The 17379-nt window shown below is 37.0% G+C and overlaps 1 protein-coding gene across 1 annotated transcript in view; it reads left to right on the forward strand.

The window, feature by feature from the left end:
• Positions 1-16697, forward strand: part of LOC141522081 (neutral alpha-glucosidase C-like) — a 72246-nt gene extending 55549 nt beyond the window's left edge. The window contains exon 25 of the mRNA XM_074235176.1: positions 142-16697. Coding sequence (XP_074091277.1) covers positions 142-248 — 107 coding nt within the window. The 3' untranslated portion in view covers positions 249-16697. The remainder of the gene's footprint in view (positions 1-141) is intronic.
• The last annotated feature ends 682 nt before the right edge of the window (positions 16698-17379 follow it).

Here is a 17379-nt window from a genome sequence, read left to right on the forward strand (position 1 = left end):
CTTCCCTGAATGAAGCATTCCGTCTATCCAATGAAATAGGTCTTCATTGTTATTTCTTATTTTAAGTTTCAGAGAAGACATTTTCTCCACCAAAACCTGATAGAGACTTTTTTTTTAATTTAATTTTATTTTGAAATTTAGGAATGGAGAAGAAGGTGACCTTTACTTACAGCTCCAAGACAGCCATACTTCTCCTGGAAAAACTTTCACTGAATATCAGTACAGATTGGGAGATCCATGTCAAGTGAAAAGACAAGCAGGACATTAACAGTCTTTGAAGTTCAAAGAGAACCACTCTTGGAGGATGTTGAGTGCCCTCTATAAATGAACTCCTGCCTGGCTTGTGTGCTCTCTAATTGATTTGCTTGGCTCAAAGACCATTCACTGGTCACAGTAAAACCATTTGATGAAAGGGCATGATGATTATTCACATTTTTCTTTTTAATTTTTGGGGGGTTTCATAGTATGATTTCATTATGTCAGAAGCTGATGCTTTTCTTTGAAACAAATAACCTAGAAACAACAAATTGCTGTCATGCTTAACATTTTTAGTATCACAGATTCGTGATTTGGGATGTCACTCTGCCAAATACTGTTATACAATGAGCTGCCTTGCCTTCCTGTGCCAGGTGCAACAGTCTTTAGCTAGAGAACAGGTGGGCATAACTCTGTAGGATATGTTCCCATCTGTGCCTGTCCTAGGCCACACTAATGAAGGGAGCCATGACCTTAGACCAAGCTGACAGTTGTGGTGCTACAGGAATTCTGCCATATGTATGTGATGTGCCTTCTGAAGTTATATCAAATCCACTCTGGGAAAAGTGAAACAAAACCCTGACTGGCAACTGAGAACTTTTTTGGTCTAGAAATTGACTTGAGGGGAGCAAAGATATTTCTCCACTAATTTCACCAGAAGAATTCATCTTGAGCATCCTCCCAAGCTGAAAAACACCCTTCCATGTATCACTATTAATTTCACACAAATACTATTTTCCAGCTCAAGGAGCTATAGTAAGTCTACACTGCCTAACATATCAAGGAGTAAGTGGACCCCTCTGAGTTTCACCCTGTTCCTCCAACTTTGTCTCACAACACTCTAGAATATAAATCCTGTATTCTGAGTCCTTGAATTGTCCTCCATATAATGGCATACTCATTCCTTTGCTTCATCTGGTTCCCAGATACTATACTTTTATCCATATCTTGCTTACTCTTCAAAGTCCAATTAAAGTCTCACCTCCTCCATGATGCTTTTCCAATTGTTCCAACACCTAGTAATCTGATCCTTTTCAGAAATTCGGTGCAACAAAATCAATGTAATGCAATCAATCAATAAAAAGGGAAGTTGTTGATTACAAAAAGAGCTTTGTATCAAATGTCACTGATAATACTAAGACATACAGGGAACTAATACAGCTATATAAGACCAAGAACTTTTCTAAAAGATAAGTGGTTAAAGAAGATAAACAAATATTCCTTGAAAGAAGAATTCAAAGCTATTAATCATGTAAAAGGGTAGCTAGGAAGTGCAGTGGATAGAATGCTGGAACTGGATTCAGGAACTAGCTCTGTGACCCTTGACAAGTCATTTAACTCTGTTTGCTTCAGTTACTCATCTGAAAAATAAACTGGAGAAGGAAATGTCAAATCACTGCAGTATCTTTGCCAAGAAAACCCCAAATGGGGTCACAAAGAATTGGAAATAGATTGAAAAGTAGCCATGTAAAAATTGTTCCTAATAATAGCTAGCATTTCCATAGCACTTTAAGATTTGTAAGTTGTTTTATCTTATTTGATCCTCACTACACTCCAAGGCAGGTGCTATTATCCTCATTTTATAGGCTTAGATCAAGTGGCTTAATTAGAGTCACATAACTAATGTCTGAGCCTGGATTTGAATGCAAGCCCTTCTGACTCCAGATCTGGTGCTCTATCCATTCTTCCAATAATGAGAAATGTTAAAGTAACACTGAAATTCTGCCTCTCATTTAACAAATTGGTAAAGATGACAAAAATGGAAATAATTAACATTGGAGGGACTGTGGAAAGACAGGTATCTAATTCGAGATGATAGAACTATGAACTGGTCCAACTATTCTGGAAAGAAATTTAGAATCATGCTAAAGAAATGACTACAATGAATATGCCCTTTGATTCACAGACTCCACTAGTCATATGTTGCAAAGAGGTCAAAGTTAAAGTCTAACTCTATCTGTCCATGGTGAATCAATTTAGTGTTAATGTTATCTTCTTTTTATTTATACATTAGTGTTTACATTTATTTCAGGTATACACTATCTTCTATTCTCCAGGCCCTGGCCACCTTGTCATTTCACTTCATATCAAGCCCCAATCCTGGATTACACCTATTATCCACCTCTATCGATTCTATTCATTGGTTTTTTTTGAATGGTCAGAGCTGAAGGGAAATCACAAAACTGGGCTAATTTGGATCAGCTACAGATATATCTCAATTGGGCCCTTGCTACAACAAAGCAATCATTCAACTCCTACCTAATCTGCTTCCTATCTGACTCTCCACAGGGACTAGCCCAAACCTTTTCATCTCTTCCACCTTCCAGTACTATCTTGTTCTCCCCTTTTCCCACTCATCCTCTCAGGTTAGGACTTTACCTTATATTTTACTGAAAAAAAAATCAAGGCCAGTAGCCAGGGGCTCCTCTTCTCCCTTTCCCTTTATCTCAAGACATTCAGGTATCTTCTCCCACTGACACCTTCACTCCTCTCTCCTTGCCTAAGCCAGACCATTTTCATTCACTATTGATCCCATCCCCTTCTAGTTTCTCCTAAAAACTGCCTATTTTATATATCTATTCATGAATTTTTGGTCTCTCCCTATCTCTTCCTGTTGTCTACAAACAGGCCTATGTCTTACACATCTTTAAAAAAATCCTCACTTGATCTTATCATCCTCACTAGCTCTTGACCCATATCTCTTCTCTTCTTGGCTAAACACTTTAAGAAAGTGATATTCTCTTGATGCCTCTTCTCATTCTGTCCTGAATCCTCTACAGTCTAACTTCTGATCTCATCATCTCAAATTCCTCTCACTAGTTACCAATGGAGCGGGGGCAGCTAGGTGGTGCAATGGATAGAGCACTGGCCCTGGAGTAAGGAGGCCCTGAGTTTAAATCCAGTCTCAGACACTTAATAATTACCTATTTGTGTGATCCTGAGCTAGTCACTTAACCCCACTGCCTTAAGTAAATAAACAAATAAAGTTACCAATGATCTCTTAAGTACAAAATATAAAGGTCTTTTCTCTCACATCATTCTTCTTGAACTCTCTCTAGCATTTGACACTTGAACATCTCATCTGCATGCCTTCTCTCTAGATTTTTGTGATAATGTTGACTCACTTTCTCTCCATTTCTTCATCCCTGCTACATCCACTAACTAGGGTATCCACCAATGCTTTATCCTGGACCTTCTTCCCATCCCTCTATATAATTATATATATATATATGTTTCATGATTTTATAGGCTCCCATGCAGGTAATCCTTCCTTCCATGCAAATAATTCCCCAATCCATTTATCTAGACTGAACTATAGTCCTGCATCACCAACTGCATTTTAAACAGCTTTTTAAAATAGTCTTTAGGCATCTCAAAATCAATTATTCAGAATTCATGTCAATACCCAAATGAGATCAGAGAGTAAAAGTCCTATATGTACAAAAATATTTATAGCAACCTTTTTTTTTTTTTTGTGGTGTCTGAAAACTGGAAATTAAGATGTCCAACAATTGAACATAAATAAGTTGGAGATAAGAGTTTGATAGGGTGCTAGTGTGTTATAAGAAATGAGAAAATATGGGACGGCTAGGTGGCATAGTGGATAAAGCACCAGCGTTGGAGTCAGGAGTACCTGGGTTCAAATCCAGCCTCAGACACTTAATAATTACCCAGCTGTGTGGCCTTGAGCAAGCCATTTAACCCCATTTGCCTTGCAAAAACCTAAAAAAAAAAAAAGAAAGGAAGAAAAAAGAAATGAGGAAATAAATAGATGATTTCAGAAAGAGTAGAAGGACTTAAATAAAGTAATCAAGAAGCAGAACCAGAAAAATAATTTAAACTATAATCATCAATATTTTTTAAATGAACAATTTTGAGAAATTTTTTAAACTAACAGAGAACGAGGAGAACTAGGATAGCAATTTATACATTGACAGCAATACTAAAAACTAGCCACTCTGAAAACTTGTGAGAACTATGATCAATACAATGAACTTTGATGATTCCAGAGGACTGATGATGAAACATGATTTTCCTTATACAAAGAATACTGATCTATGGTGCAGAATGAGACACATCTATTTTTGTATACAGTCATTGAGGAAATTAGTTTTGCCTGACTATGCATATTTGTTATGAGAAATTTTGAGGTTTTTTTTCTTTTTTTTCAGTGAGTAGGGGGTGGGTGGGAGAAAATATTTTTCTGTCAATCTTTTTTAAAATAGATGAGAATGCTACAAATGTGAAATGTTGCCCTCACTTTCAGATGAGGTTACTCATTGAATTATGAGTTTATTTAACTGTTTTGTATTGTTACAAGAGATCTCTCACCAAATGGGAGTTATCTCTAAATGTATGCAATATAAAAACAAGAATATCAATAAAACTACAAAAAATTATCTTGAGTATGCCTAGTTTTTTTTATATATGTTGTCTCCCCAATTAGGAGGCAAACTTTTTGCTTATCTTTGGGTCTTATGTTTAACATAAGGCATGGTCCATGTTCAGTCATTTCAGTTGTGTCCAACGAGTAGTTTGCCATTTCCTTCTTCAACTCATTTTACAGATGAGGAAACTGAGGCAAACAGGGTTAAGTGACTTTGCCCAGGGTCACACAGCTAGTATCTAAAGTCATATTTGTACTCAGAAAGATGAGTCTTCCTGATTGCAGAGCTAATACTCTATATCCCCTGTACTATCTAGCTGCCCCTGCCCCATATTTACTGATAATATTCCAAAATTTGGCATGTTTATAAAAACAAATAGAATTAAACTAACATGTTAGCCTCCAGAGTTTGAGCTTAAGAAAGAATGGAATTAGGTACTCTAGGTTTGTGGTTATGCATCTTTGAAACCAGACCTTAAGTGGAATTTTGGAGAAGCAAATTTATACATTTGCACAGATTAGAAGGCAGGATCTGATAAAGCTGCTTCCCATACTTATTCATCAAGGGAATTCCCCCTACACCTCTCTCAGGACATTGTTTCATATCATATTCCTTAGGGGTAGGAGAGGCACTATCAGGAATTCCATTAGATCAGGAGGAGTGTCTCTTCTGACTCAGGACTTGAGCCTTATCAGTTTTGCTAAAGACCTCCACAAAGCATAGGAATCTTCCCCCTCCAGGTATTAGACAAGATCCCAACCTGTGGTATTAGACAAGATCCAGAAAGACAAACAGATCATCCTTTTGTTCTTTTTTTTTTAGGTTGTTTTTTTTTTTGCAAGGCAAATGGAGTTAAGTGGCTTGCCCAAGGCCACACAGCTAGGTAATTATTAAGTGTCAGACCATATTTGAACCCAGGTACTCCTGACTCTAGGGCCCGTGCTTTATCCACTACGCCACCTAGCTACCCCAAGTCCAGCCTTTTGTTCTTAAAGGCAAAGTTTGACAATAGTATGCATTTAGTAAATGCTTCTTGGACCAATTGACCATATATATATATATATATGTTGACCATATACAAAATACTCAGCAACACTTTTTGCAATAGCAAAGGACTGGAAGTAAATGCCTATCATTTGAGGAAGGGCTAAACAAATTAATTCTAATCTCCCCTAAAAAAACCCAATACAGAATAATCATAATGATCAAGCTTGGTCTTAAAGGACAGATAAGAAAATACACCTCTTCTTTGCAGAGATATCTAATGGTTCTGTGGATAGAACACCAGGTTTGGAGTAAGAAAAATCTGAATTCAAATTTGACTAGCAATGAGATCCTAAGCAAGTCACTTAACCTCTGTTTGTCTCAGTTTCCTCTATTGTAAAACTGGGATGATTGCCCCCACCTTGCAAAATTGTGGTTAAGATCATATTTGTAAAGTCTTTTAGTGCAGTACCTAGCACATATAAGTGTTTATCTCCCTTGCTCCTCTCAGATGTGGGGGACTGGGTGTGGAAAATTGCAATAGGATGTCAGCCTTGGTTAAACGGTTGGTTAGTGTTCTGAACTGCTTTCCCCCCCCTTTTTTTTTTTTTGGTTAATGGGATAGTTTGTAAGGAAGGAAGGGAAGGAGAAGAAGGAGAAATATATTTGAAAATGAAATGATATAAAAACAAAAGAGGCAATAAAAATTTTAATTTTTTTTAAAAATCCCACTCCACTTAGAGTCCCTATTGCATATCCCATGTGTTTCCTGTTGTGTCAGACTGTAAGCTTGCTCTGTGTGTGTGTGTGTGTGTGTGTGTGTGTGTGTGAAGTACTTTCATGATTTCTGGCCAAAACAGGAACAATTGTTATACCTTAGACCATGGGTATCCAACCTTTTAGCTCTTCTGGACCAGTTTTCCAATAAAAATTTTTCAAGGGCCGAATAAAGAATTCAATATTTATGACTACTATATAATCCATATTACAATGAGTAAAATACTAAATGCACACAGGCTACAGGAATGGGCCACATGCATAAAGCTGGACCAAAAGTTGGACATGCCTTTGACAAAATTGCCAGACAGTGGCATGTCCCTCCCATGCACACTAATCGAATGATACTAACAGCTAGAATTTGACCTAATCCACACGGGTTCATTGTTAAACAGTTTGTACCTTACATGGATCTCTTCTAGATTCCTTACTGTTGATCTTATGAGAATGGAAGCTAGTATCCAAAACTTTGCAGAGTCCTTGAGTCAGACAACCCTCCAAGTCCTGCTTGTTAGAACCTTTGCTATTATAGCATTTTTGCTATAATAATAATGAGATTAAGACCTATCTGTAGGTCTGTGCTTCATGCTTCATTGAAACTAGTAAATAGTAGTTTACTTCAATGTATCTATTCTTCCATTTATAAGGATCATATAAGAAGGAGACTAATGAGTACATGGGCAGCAACGTGGCACAGAGGATAGAATACTAGGCCTAGAGTATGACTCTGTGTAAATTCAAATTCAAATCCAACCTCAGACACTTCTTAGCTATGTTACCATGGGCAAGTCAATTAATTCTATTTGCCTTAGTTTCCTCATCTGAAAAATGAGCTGGAGAAGGAAATGGTAAACCATTCCAGTGTCTTTGCCAAGAAAATCCCAAATGGGGTCATGAAGAGTCAAACATAACTGAAAATGACTCAACAACAACAGTCTATGTCTTTATCTGAGAAAATGTCCCCATTTTTGGTTCATTTCTCATAGGCTCCCAGTTATTTTTTTTATTGATTTTTTTAAAAATCTTTCTAATTACATGCTATGGTAGTTTGCACATTTATAGGTTAAACATTTTTCTACCATCTTCCCCTCCCTCATTCCTTCCCATGGCAGGCAAACAGTCTGGTTAAAGTTGTACATGAACATTTATTTTTAACATTTACATATTAGTCATTTTGTGTAAGAGGAATTAGAACTAAGAAGAAAGAAAACCATGAGAGAGGAAGAAAAAAACATGAGAAGTTTTTAAAAAGTGAACATAGGAGACTTTCAGATTCAGTGAAGTTTTTTCTCCCCCCCTTCTGGATGTGGATGGCATTGTCCATAACAAGTCTCTCAGAATTGTCCTTGATTTCTGACCTGATGAGAGGAGCTGCATTCATCACAGTTGATCAACTCATAATATTGTTAATATGTTCAATGTTCTCTTGGTTCTGCTCTCCTCACTCAGTAATAGTTTATGTTATTCTTTCCATGCTTCTTTAAAGTTCAACCACCCATGATTTCTTGTGGAGCAATAGTACTCCATAACATTTATATACTATAACTTGTTCAGTCATTCCCCAATTGATGGGTATCCCCTCAATTTACAATTCTTTGCCACTACCAAAAAAAGCTGCTATAAATATTTTTGAACATGTGAGACTTCCCCATTTTTAAATTTCTTTTGGATATAGGCTAGGTGGTGCAGTGGATAGAGCAATGACCCTGGAGTCAGGAGGACCTGAAATCCAACCTCAAACACTTAATAATTACCTAGTTGTATGACCTTGGACAAACCACTTAACCCCATTGCCTTACAAAAAAAACTAAAAAAAAAAAAACCTTAAAAAAAGAATAAAGGACAAAACAAGAATTTGTATTGATGGGTCAAAGGTTTTGATCAGTTTTTTTTGTTTGTTTTGTTTCTGCAAGGCAGTGGGGTTAAGTGACTTTCCCAAGGTTACACAACTAGGTAATTATTAAGTGTTTGAATCCAAATTTGAATTCAGGTCCTCCTGACTCCAGGGCTCTATCCACTAAGCCACCTAGTTGCTCTGGTCCTTTATTGCTCTTTGTGCATAATTCCAGTTCACAACTCCACTAATGTCCATTAATGTCTCAATTTTCCCACATCTTCTCCACCATTGATCATTTTCCTTTTTTGTCATATTATAGGCTTCCAGTTCTAAAACTGAAAAGGAATTTAGAAGTCATCAAATTCAACCTCCTCATTTTACAGAGAATGAAACTGAGACCTAAGAAAAGCTAAATGATTTGCCCAAGGTCTCAGGGATGGTATAGGATTCAAATCCAAATTCTCTGCCTCCATTCTGCTACCCGGCCTTTCAGTATACAGAACCCTTCAATGAGAGATGATTGGAGAAGGGAAAGATTATATTATTCCTTCTGATTTTATTATCCCTTGCTCCTTATGGTTTTTTTTTATCTTCATCATGTTTCTAAAAACTAGTCAACAGAGAAAGCTGTGTAAAGCTAGTGAATTCCACAGTTGTTCAGTAATCAGGTTCTATTTTAGGCTTTCTTCATGAAGTTGCAGAGAACTGGATTTAGCAAAAATCAGATAAAGGACATTTTTTTTTAACACAAACACATCCCAAAATGGAAGTGTATATCTGTTAGGATTTGTATGCTGAAGAATATATTAAGATTGTTTAATGACCTTTAATGAACCACTTCAAACTACATCTTAAATATTAAAATCAAAGTGTTCGCCTGGAATAATTGTCTAACATCCCTTTCTGCTCTAAAATGAATACTTCTAGTATTTTTGTGGGGCTGTAGATTTAAAGTTGGAAAGGACCCTGTTGTAGTCCAATCACTTTAAGTCATGTCTGACTCTCTGTGACCTTATTTAGGGTTGGGGTTTTTTGTTGTTTTTTTTTTAGTTTTTGCAAGACAGTGGGGTTAAGTGGCTTGCCCAAGGCCACACGGCTAGGTAATTATTAAGTGTCTGAGGCCGGATTTGAACTCAGGTACTCCTGACTCTGAGGCCAGTGCTCTATCCACTGAGCCACCTAGCCACCCCAATTTAGGGTTTTCTTGCTAAAAATACTGGAATGGATTGTCATTTCCTTTTTCAGATGAGGAAACTGAGAAAAATAAGGTTAAGTGACTTGGCCAGACTCACACCGCCAGTAAGTGTCTGAGGTCAGATTTGAATTCAGATGTTTCCTGACTCCAGGCCTGGCCTCTAGTCATATAGTCCACTTCTTGTTCTACAGATGAAGACAGAGAGATTCAGGGACCTTAAGTGATTAGCCCAAGGACACATAAGATATGACAGAGCTGAAATAAAAACTCAGGTCTTCTAACCCCAATTCAGCATTCTTTCTATACACTCACCGTAATGCATTTATAGCTTGGAAGTGCAGGGAATAGAAGGGGACCCAAAGGTAAAAAGACTCATCTTCCTGAGTTAAAATTTGTTTTATCCACCACATTGCCTTTCTGTACATCCCTCAATCAGGGCCCCTAGCTCCTAGCTCACACCTCTCGAACTTCTCTACCCACCCCCATGGGAAAATGATACTTTGAACCTGTATCTCCCTATTGGGTTCTGTAGGGCAGTTGTATTTTTAAATCACTGTGTTCTTTTCCAATGTCTACTGCCACAGGGAAGATATAGGTTCAATGTTTGGTATGTGTGTAAAATATCCCCATTCCTTCAGATTCCTTCCAAATGTCAGGTTGTCACTTTGAAGAAAACAGAGAATAATTTGGGGAACAGAAGCAGAATCAAGGCACCCAACAATTTCCGGAGTTTAAGAGTTCAACCATATGTCAGCTGTTCCATCTGAAAGCCTTCTGGGTAAGGGGATTCCCATGAGAACACCAAGCATTCCTCTCTGCTTCTAGGATTTCCATTTGCAGAACATTTAGGATGCCCAGCATTATCCAGAGGCCGCTATGGGCATGAGATAATGTTTCATCCCTGATGAGGGGGAGAAAAAAACCACCAGCAGCTCCAAAGGTTGGACTCAGATTATAAAAAATTCATGCACACACATACACATATATTGTTTACACATATATACATGTAACACATACAAAGATACAGGTATATATACTCATCTATGTCTGTGTGTGATACATGTACAAAACTGTGTCCATATACATTCAGTCAGATGTGTGAGTGTGCATTTATCTTTATAATCAGATTATGGTCTGACTTTTGCTATTAATCTTTCTCCTCTGAAACTTCTTATAAAGATTTCTGGAGTGAAATGTTCTTATACATAGATTGACCACTGTAATAATGTTGGGTATGCTAGGTGTTTTATTATATATACACATATACCTACATATGTATAAACATACACACAAATCTATATCTGTGTATAATGCATATATTTACATGTGTGTAGTTTCTACATTGCTATATGCATGGGTGTTCATATATACACAAGCATGTGTGTGTTTGTGCATTTATATTTATGATCAGATAGCAATTTGACTTCTGCTAGTATCCTTTTTCCTATGAAACTACTAATGGGGTTTCTAAGCTAAGATTTTTTTATACATTTAATGATCACTGGAATAAGTTGAATATGCTGAGTGTTCTGATATACGCACACACATATACATACCCAATATATACACACGTGCATGTGGTTGTATGTATTTGTGTGTGCTTGTATAAATTTACCTGTTCACATAATAGACACATATGTGTGCATGTATATTTGGCACATTATAGGGGAACGGAGAAGACACAGTGTCCTAGAATCACAAAGTGGTGTCAGATTTTTTATCACACTTGTCTTGTGACAACACTCGATTAAAGGGTTGCTCTAGCTAACACTGCCAAAAGGAGACAGCTGCTTCTTAGAGATTTATTCCCCTTCACAGCTGATATTCTCAGGTTACTCTCCTAGCTGGACCATCTGAGCTAGGGAGGGATTCTCCTGATTTGGTTCCTTTGCTGAAACTGTTTTCTATGCTGGGACATCTCCTTTCCCTTCTTTGCCTGTTAATTTCTTACCCATTCTTGGGAGACTACCTTTTCAATGAAGCCTTTCTCAATCTTCCTAGTCAAAGGCAATCTTCTCCTTTGTATTTCACATTGAACTTAGTTCTTTAACTCTTGAATACATTTATTATGTAATATAGCATTGATTATTTATTTCTATGTTTTATCTACCTTTTAGACTGTAACTGTATCTTTCTTAGTCATCTGGTATAGTGTTCTACACATAGTTGATGCTTAATATGTATTTGTTGAGTATGGTTAAAAATTTGCATTCTTCTAATAATTAATGATTTAGAGCATTTTTTCATATGGCTATGGATTGCTTTGATTTCCTCATCTGTAAATTGCCTTTGCATATCCTTTGACCATTTGTCAATTGGGGAATGGCTTTTTGTTTTAAAAATATGACTCAGTTCTCTGTATATTTTAGAAATGAGTCCTTTGTCAGAATCATTAGTTATAAAGATTGTTTCCCAATTTACTACATTTCTTTTGATCTTGGTTACAGTGGTTTTATCTGTGCAAAAGCTTTTTAATTTAATGTAAGTGAAATCATTCATTGCTACTTTTTCCACCATTCTCCCAGATGGATACTTTCCTTCCCCCCCTTCCCTAGTTTCTTCTGCTTCCTCTTAAGTACTATCTTCCTCCAGTGGAACATAAGTTCCTAGAGTACAGGTACTTTCTTTTCATTTGCCTAGTAGTTTGCCTAGAACTGTAGTGTTTACTAAATTCAGGTTGCTGTTATTGTTGCTGTGGCTGTTTTTCCATTCCATCCCTTCTAGCCCTAAGATTGTGTAGCTCACCTATAATTTTATTTGTTTTTATTCTTAGGGGTCTGTTGTCTCTCTAAAATAAATGTTCTCTCCAGTGTTATTTATGTTTATGTCTTATCCTTCTTCTAGACTATAAGTTCTATGAGAGCCAAGTCTTCTCTGAATTTTGTATCTTGAATCACAATGAATATTATTGAATATTATTAAATCCATGCCTACACATCCTGTAGGCTTCTTATCCATATCCTCTCATAAATTCATCATACAGGGGGATGCTATGGGCCTTCTCTAAATCTTTTGTCATTATATGATTACCAATGAAGTATGCAGGCTGTCCATTAGGCACCTGGTGCTGAAGAGCACTGGGCCTGGACTCAAGAGAGATCTGACTATTGTTCTGTAAGAAATCAAGGTAAAACTTCCATGAGTGAGTGAGCAGAACCGGGAGAACATTGTACACATTAATAGCAACATAGTGTGATGATCAGTACATTGGAGGCAGCTCCTCTCAGTAAAATAACCATCTCCATCCAGAAGAAAACTGATGGTGTCATAACACAGACCAAAGCATACTATTTTCACTTTTCAAAACTTGTTTTATTTTTTTCTTTCTCATTTTTCCCTTTAGTTTTGATTCTTCTTTCTCAACATGGCTAATGTGAATATGATAAACATGATTATATATGTACAACTTATATCAGATTACTCATTGTCTTGGGAAAGGGAGAGTGGATCTCAAAAGCTCACAAAAAGATGAATGTTGAAAACTATCTTTGCACGTAATTGGAAAAAATAAAATAAAATAATATTCAAAAAAAAAGATGGACCTTTATTTCCAGGAGAATCTTAGGAATGCATAATTCAAAGGCAATGCAGCCTGTTTTCTTCCTTTCCAGTTTGGAACCCAGTTCATAGCTTCTAGATATTACTTGTAAAAAATTTATATTGGATTTGGTACAAACAGAAAAACCAGCATGACATAATTCTAAAGAGCTGACCTCAGAACCAGAGAGCCCATATTAAGACCCACATCAGACACATAGTAGCTATGGATCATGAGAAATCAGTTTCTTAGGTAACCTAATATTATAAATTGGGTAACCTAATATTATAAATTTCAGATGAGTTTCTGACCCGCATTTTCCAAACTGGGAGTGACCTATACCCAGGGATATGTTTTGAAGTCAACCTAGCCAGTTAAATTTTCAATGTGATTATTTACACCTCAGAAATCAGCAAATGCTACAAAACAGGATTAATTTATTGCTTTTTAATTGTCTAGACTTAAGAAGGTGCTGGAGCAAATGGTGAGTAATGCAAATTAAATTTAAAAGTATATCTTATGTACTTTTTTGGAGAGCTAATTGTTAAACATTTACCAGCACAGCACCGCCTATATCAGTGAAACCACACAGATCCAGACAAATTACACAAACATAAATAATTACCATTGGTCATGTTTGTCCGAAATTTTTTGGTATACTTCCTGATTTGCCATAGTAGAGACCAGATCTTTCTGTGTCTGAAAAATCATGCAAAGAAGGAGCATCAAATGTTTATGATGCCCAAATAATTTTCACCACAGCAACAATAACTAAGAAGGTGGGGGGAGGGCATGTATCTACAAAACATTGTAAGAAGTTTCTCTCTATATACAACTGACCAGCTATCTAGGAACTGAGGCCAAGAACTAAAATAAATGTGTGTGTGTAAATCTCTTTATTCAAAGTTAAAAAATAAAAGTCTTTCCAAGACAGAACAGGATTGAATTTTCCACTCAAATGAGGGTAAAGATATGTTATTGTTGTTGTTCAGTCATTTCTGATTCTTAGTGACCCCATTTGAGGTTTTCTTGGCAATGATACTGAAGTAGTTTGCTATTTTCTTCTGCAACTCATTTTACAGATAAAGAAACTGAGGCAAATTGGATTAAATGACTTGCCTAGAGTTGCACAATTAATAAGTGTCAAAGAAACATTTGAACTCAGGAAAATATTTCTTCCTAGCTTCAGGTCCCACCAAATCACCTCATTAATCCCAAGATACCTTAGGTAGTTCCTATAAGAGCAAGAAATAGATTAATAATTGCTGCAAGGTTTATGATACATTCCAAGCCCAGCCCAAGCACCTCAAACCTCCAGCCCTCAGAAATTGGTAGATGGTGATGCTCCTGTTTCAGCTGTCATTACTTATCCAGCAAGATAACCTACATCCTGCTCCCCAGGATACAGGACCTATGAAAGCTGTCTTAAAGGGAAAAGGATTGCCAGAAATTTGCAGAACACAACCCCACCCATTCAAAGTTGGAATACTGCTGCCATCACCATATCACCTAACCTGAAGGACTTTAAGAGTGTCTAAGAGCATCAAATTAATAGCTAACATTTATATAGCCCTTTTATGGTTGTTCAGTCATTTCACTCATGTCTGACTCTTCCAGGCCCCATTTGGGATTTTTTTTTTTTAGTTTTTGCAAGGCAATGGGGTTAAGTGGCTTGCCCAAGGCCACATAGCTAGGTAATTATTAAGTGTCTGACCTTGGATTTGAACTCAGGTACTTCTGACTCCAGGGCTGATGCTTCATCCACTTCGTCACCTAGCTGCCCCAATTTGGGATTCTTTTGGCAAAGATACTGAAGTGGTTTGCCATTTCCTTCTTCAGATCATTAAGAAACTGAGGCAAACAGGGATAAGTGACTTGCTCAGGATCACACAGGTAGTCAATGTCTGAAACCAGAATTGAATTCATGTCTTCTAGACTCCAGGTCCAGTGCTTTATCCACTATGCCACCTAGTTGCCCTTACCTTCAAGATTTGCAAAATACTTTACAAGTTTTATCTCTCTATATTCTCACAATAATGCTATGAGATCCATTGTGTCATCCATTTTACAGGAAACTAAAAAGTCAGAAAAAAGTGACTTGCCTGGGATCACACAGTAAGTTTCTAACTTACTGTGTAAACTCAGATGTGTTCTCAGATCCCAAGTCTGTTGCTATATTCCCTATGCCACATAATTGCCTAATTCAATCCTAAATTGCATTAAATGCATTTATAAGAACTTGCACTGCAAGGTATTATACTAAATATAAATTGGTGGGGTAGATGGGGAATAAAACATGCCCAGCCTCAAGAAAACTCCTACATTAAGTAGGATACAATTTTTTTTTTAGGTTTTTGTAAGGCAATGGGGTTAAGTGGCTTGCCCAAGGCCACACAGCTAGGTAATTATTAAGTGTCTGACACCAGATTTGAATTCAGGTACTCCTGACTCCAGGGCTGGTGTTCTATTCACTGGGCCACCTAGCTGTCCCAAGCACAGATTTTAGTATTAGGAAAGCCCTTCTTTAGGAGGTAGCTCCCAAATTAAGAACTGAGCAAAGTTAATCTTTTAGTATTTTGTAACCTAAAAATATACATGTACATATGAATGAAAATTAATAAGATTTTTAAAAAAATACCATGTCTAGGGACACCCAGTCATCTTTCATCTCCAGAGTCGTTTAATCTGGACCAAGTAGATACAGATCACTTTAAGGCTTCTACACTGCACTGATTAGTTTGTTCAGAACCCCATTCCAGATCTTAAGTCAGTTCCCTAAAATGAGATTCCTGAGAAATCAAATGAGATTCACTTTACTGTGCATTATGGTTGGCTTTCTAGAGAGCTGACAGTCCCAAGGAGATCAGATTAACCTGAGTGAAAGGGAGAGTTTTCTTAGTTAATGAGCACAGCCTATATTTAAGTCCTTCCAATTCAAGATAATCCAATCAAACTTCTTTTTCTTCAGTTATCCTGATCCTTATCTGGCCACTGGACCTATGGGGCTCTAAAGAAGAAAGTGAGAGGCTGGTAACTGCATAACCCTCCCTCACTTACCATATTTCTCCATGTTATTAAGATGCACACTTTTCAAAAAAATTATACGGTGGTTGTAGATTTTTTTTACTTTCATTTCCCGCTTTTTTGCTTTTGTTGTCTTTGTGCTCACTGTTTCTCATTTGTTACCAGTATATTAGGTTACATTTTGCCACATTCTGTCCAGAAATGGCTCAGAAAAGATTTTCATGCAGTACTGAATTCAAGTGATGATCCAGTTTCAAAAGTGAATGGAAATCGTGCTGCTGAACATAAATTTGGTCCTCCTCCAACTGAGAAAACAATCTCAGAAGTAAAAAATCCTACTGAAAATGCCATGGCAGAAGGCCCTGAGAGGCAAGTTAACCAAATGGCCTGATTTAGACAGGGGAATTGAAGAGATGGATTTAAGAGCAAAGGGCAATTGAAATCCCATCCTCCACAAAGATGGTTCAACAGGAGGCAAGAAGAATTACTGATGAAAAAGAAGATGATTTCAAAGGAGGACACAACTGGTGCTTCTAGTTCATGAATCAGAATGGACTAAATATACATCCAAGCACCAGACTTATTCAAAAAATACCTGAAAGTTATAAATAGAAGGTACTTGAATTCATGATGAATAAAAATGATTAAAAAAAATGTTGAACTCAGTTTATGTAATATCTTTTTTTTTCAAATTTCGGGACCCAAAATTAAGATGCATCTTATACATGGGGAAATACTTACCATATTATCAATTCACTTTGCATGTCAAGACATCACCTCCCAGATGTCAGGGTCCTCTTCTTTGTCTAAAAGAGATAAAAGCTCCATCTTCCAGAGTTCAGTTGGTTTTTTTTAGTCATGTCCTACTCTTTGGGACCCCATTTGATGTTTTCTTTTTTTGTTTGTTTATTTTTACAAGGCAATGGGGTTAAGTGACTTGCCCAAGGTCATACAGCTAGATAATTATTGGGTGTCTAAGGTTGGATTTGAACTCAGGTCCTCCTGACTCCAGGACTGGTGGTCTATCTATTGCACCACCTAGCTGCCCCAATTTGCAGTTTTCTTAACAAAGATACTGGAGTGGCTTGCCATTTTCCTCTCCAGCTCATGAAGAAACTGAGGCAAAGATTAAGTGATTTGTTCAGGTTAATACAACTAGAAAGTGTCTGAGGCTGGATTTGAACTCACACTTATTGAGTCTTCCTGGTTCCAAGCTCAGTGTTCTATCTACTGCACTACCCCAGCCACCATCTCCAAATAGCTATTCCATCTGCTATCCCATCAATCTTAGAAATGAAAAATTGACATTGACTTGACATTCTTCCTTGCTCTCTTTTCACGAATTGGCTATTAGCACTATTTCCTCTTCAATGACACCTCG

The sequence above is a fragment of the Macrotis lagotis genome, chromosome 4, assembly GCF_037893015.1.
Source record: "Macrotis lagotis isolate mMagLag1 chromosome 4, bilby.v1.9.chrom.fasta, whole genome shotgun sequence".
Lineage (NCBI taxonomy): Eukaryota > Metazoa > Chordata > Mammalia > Peramelemorphia > Peramelidae > Macrotis > Macrotis lagotis.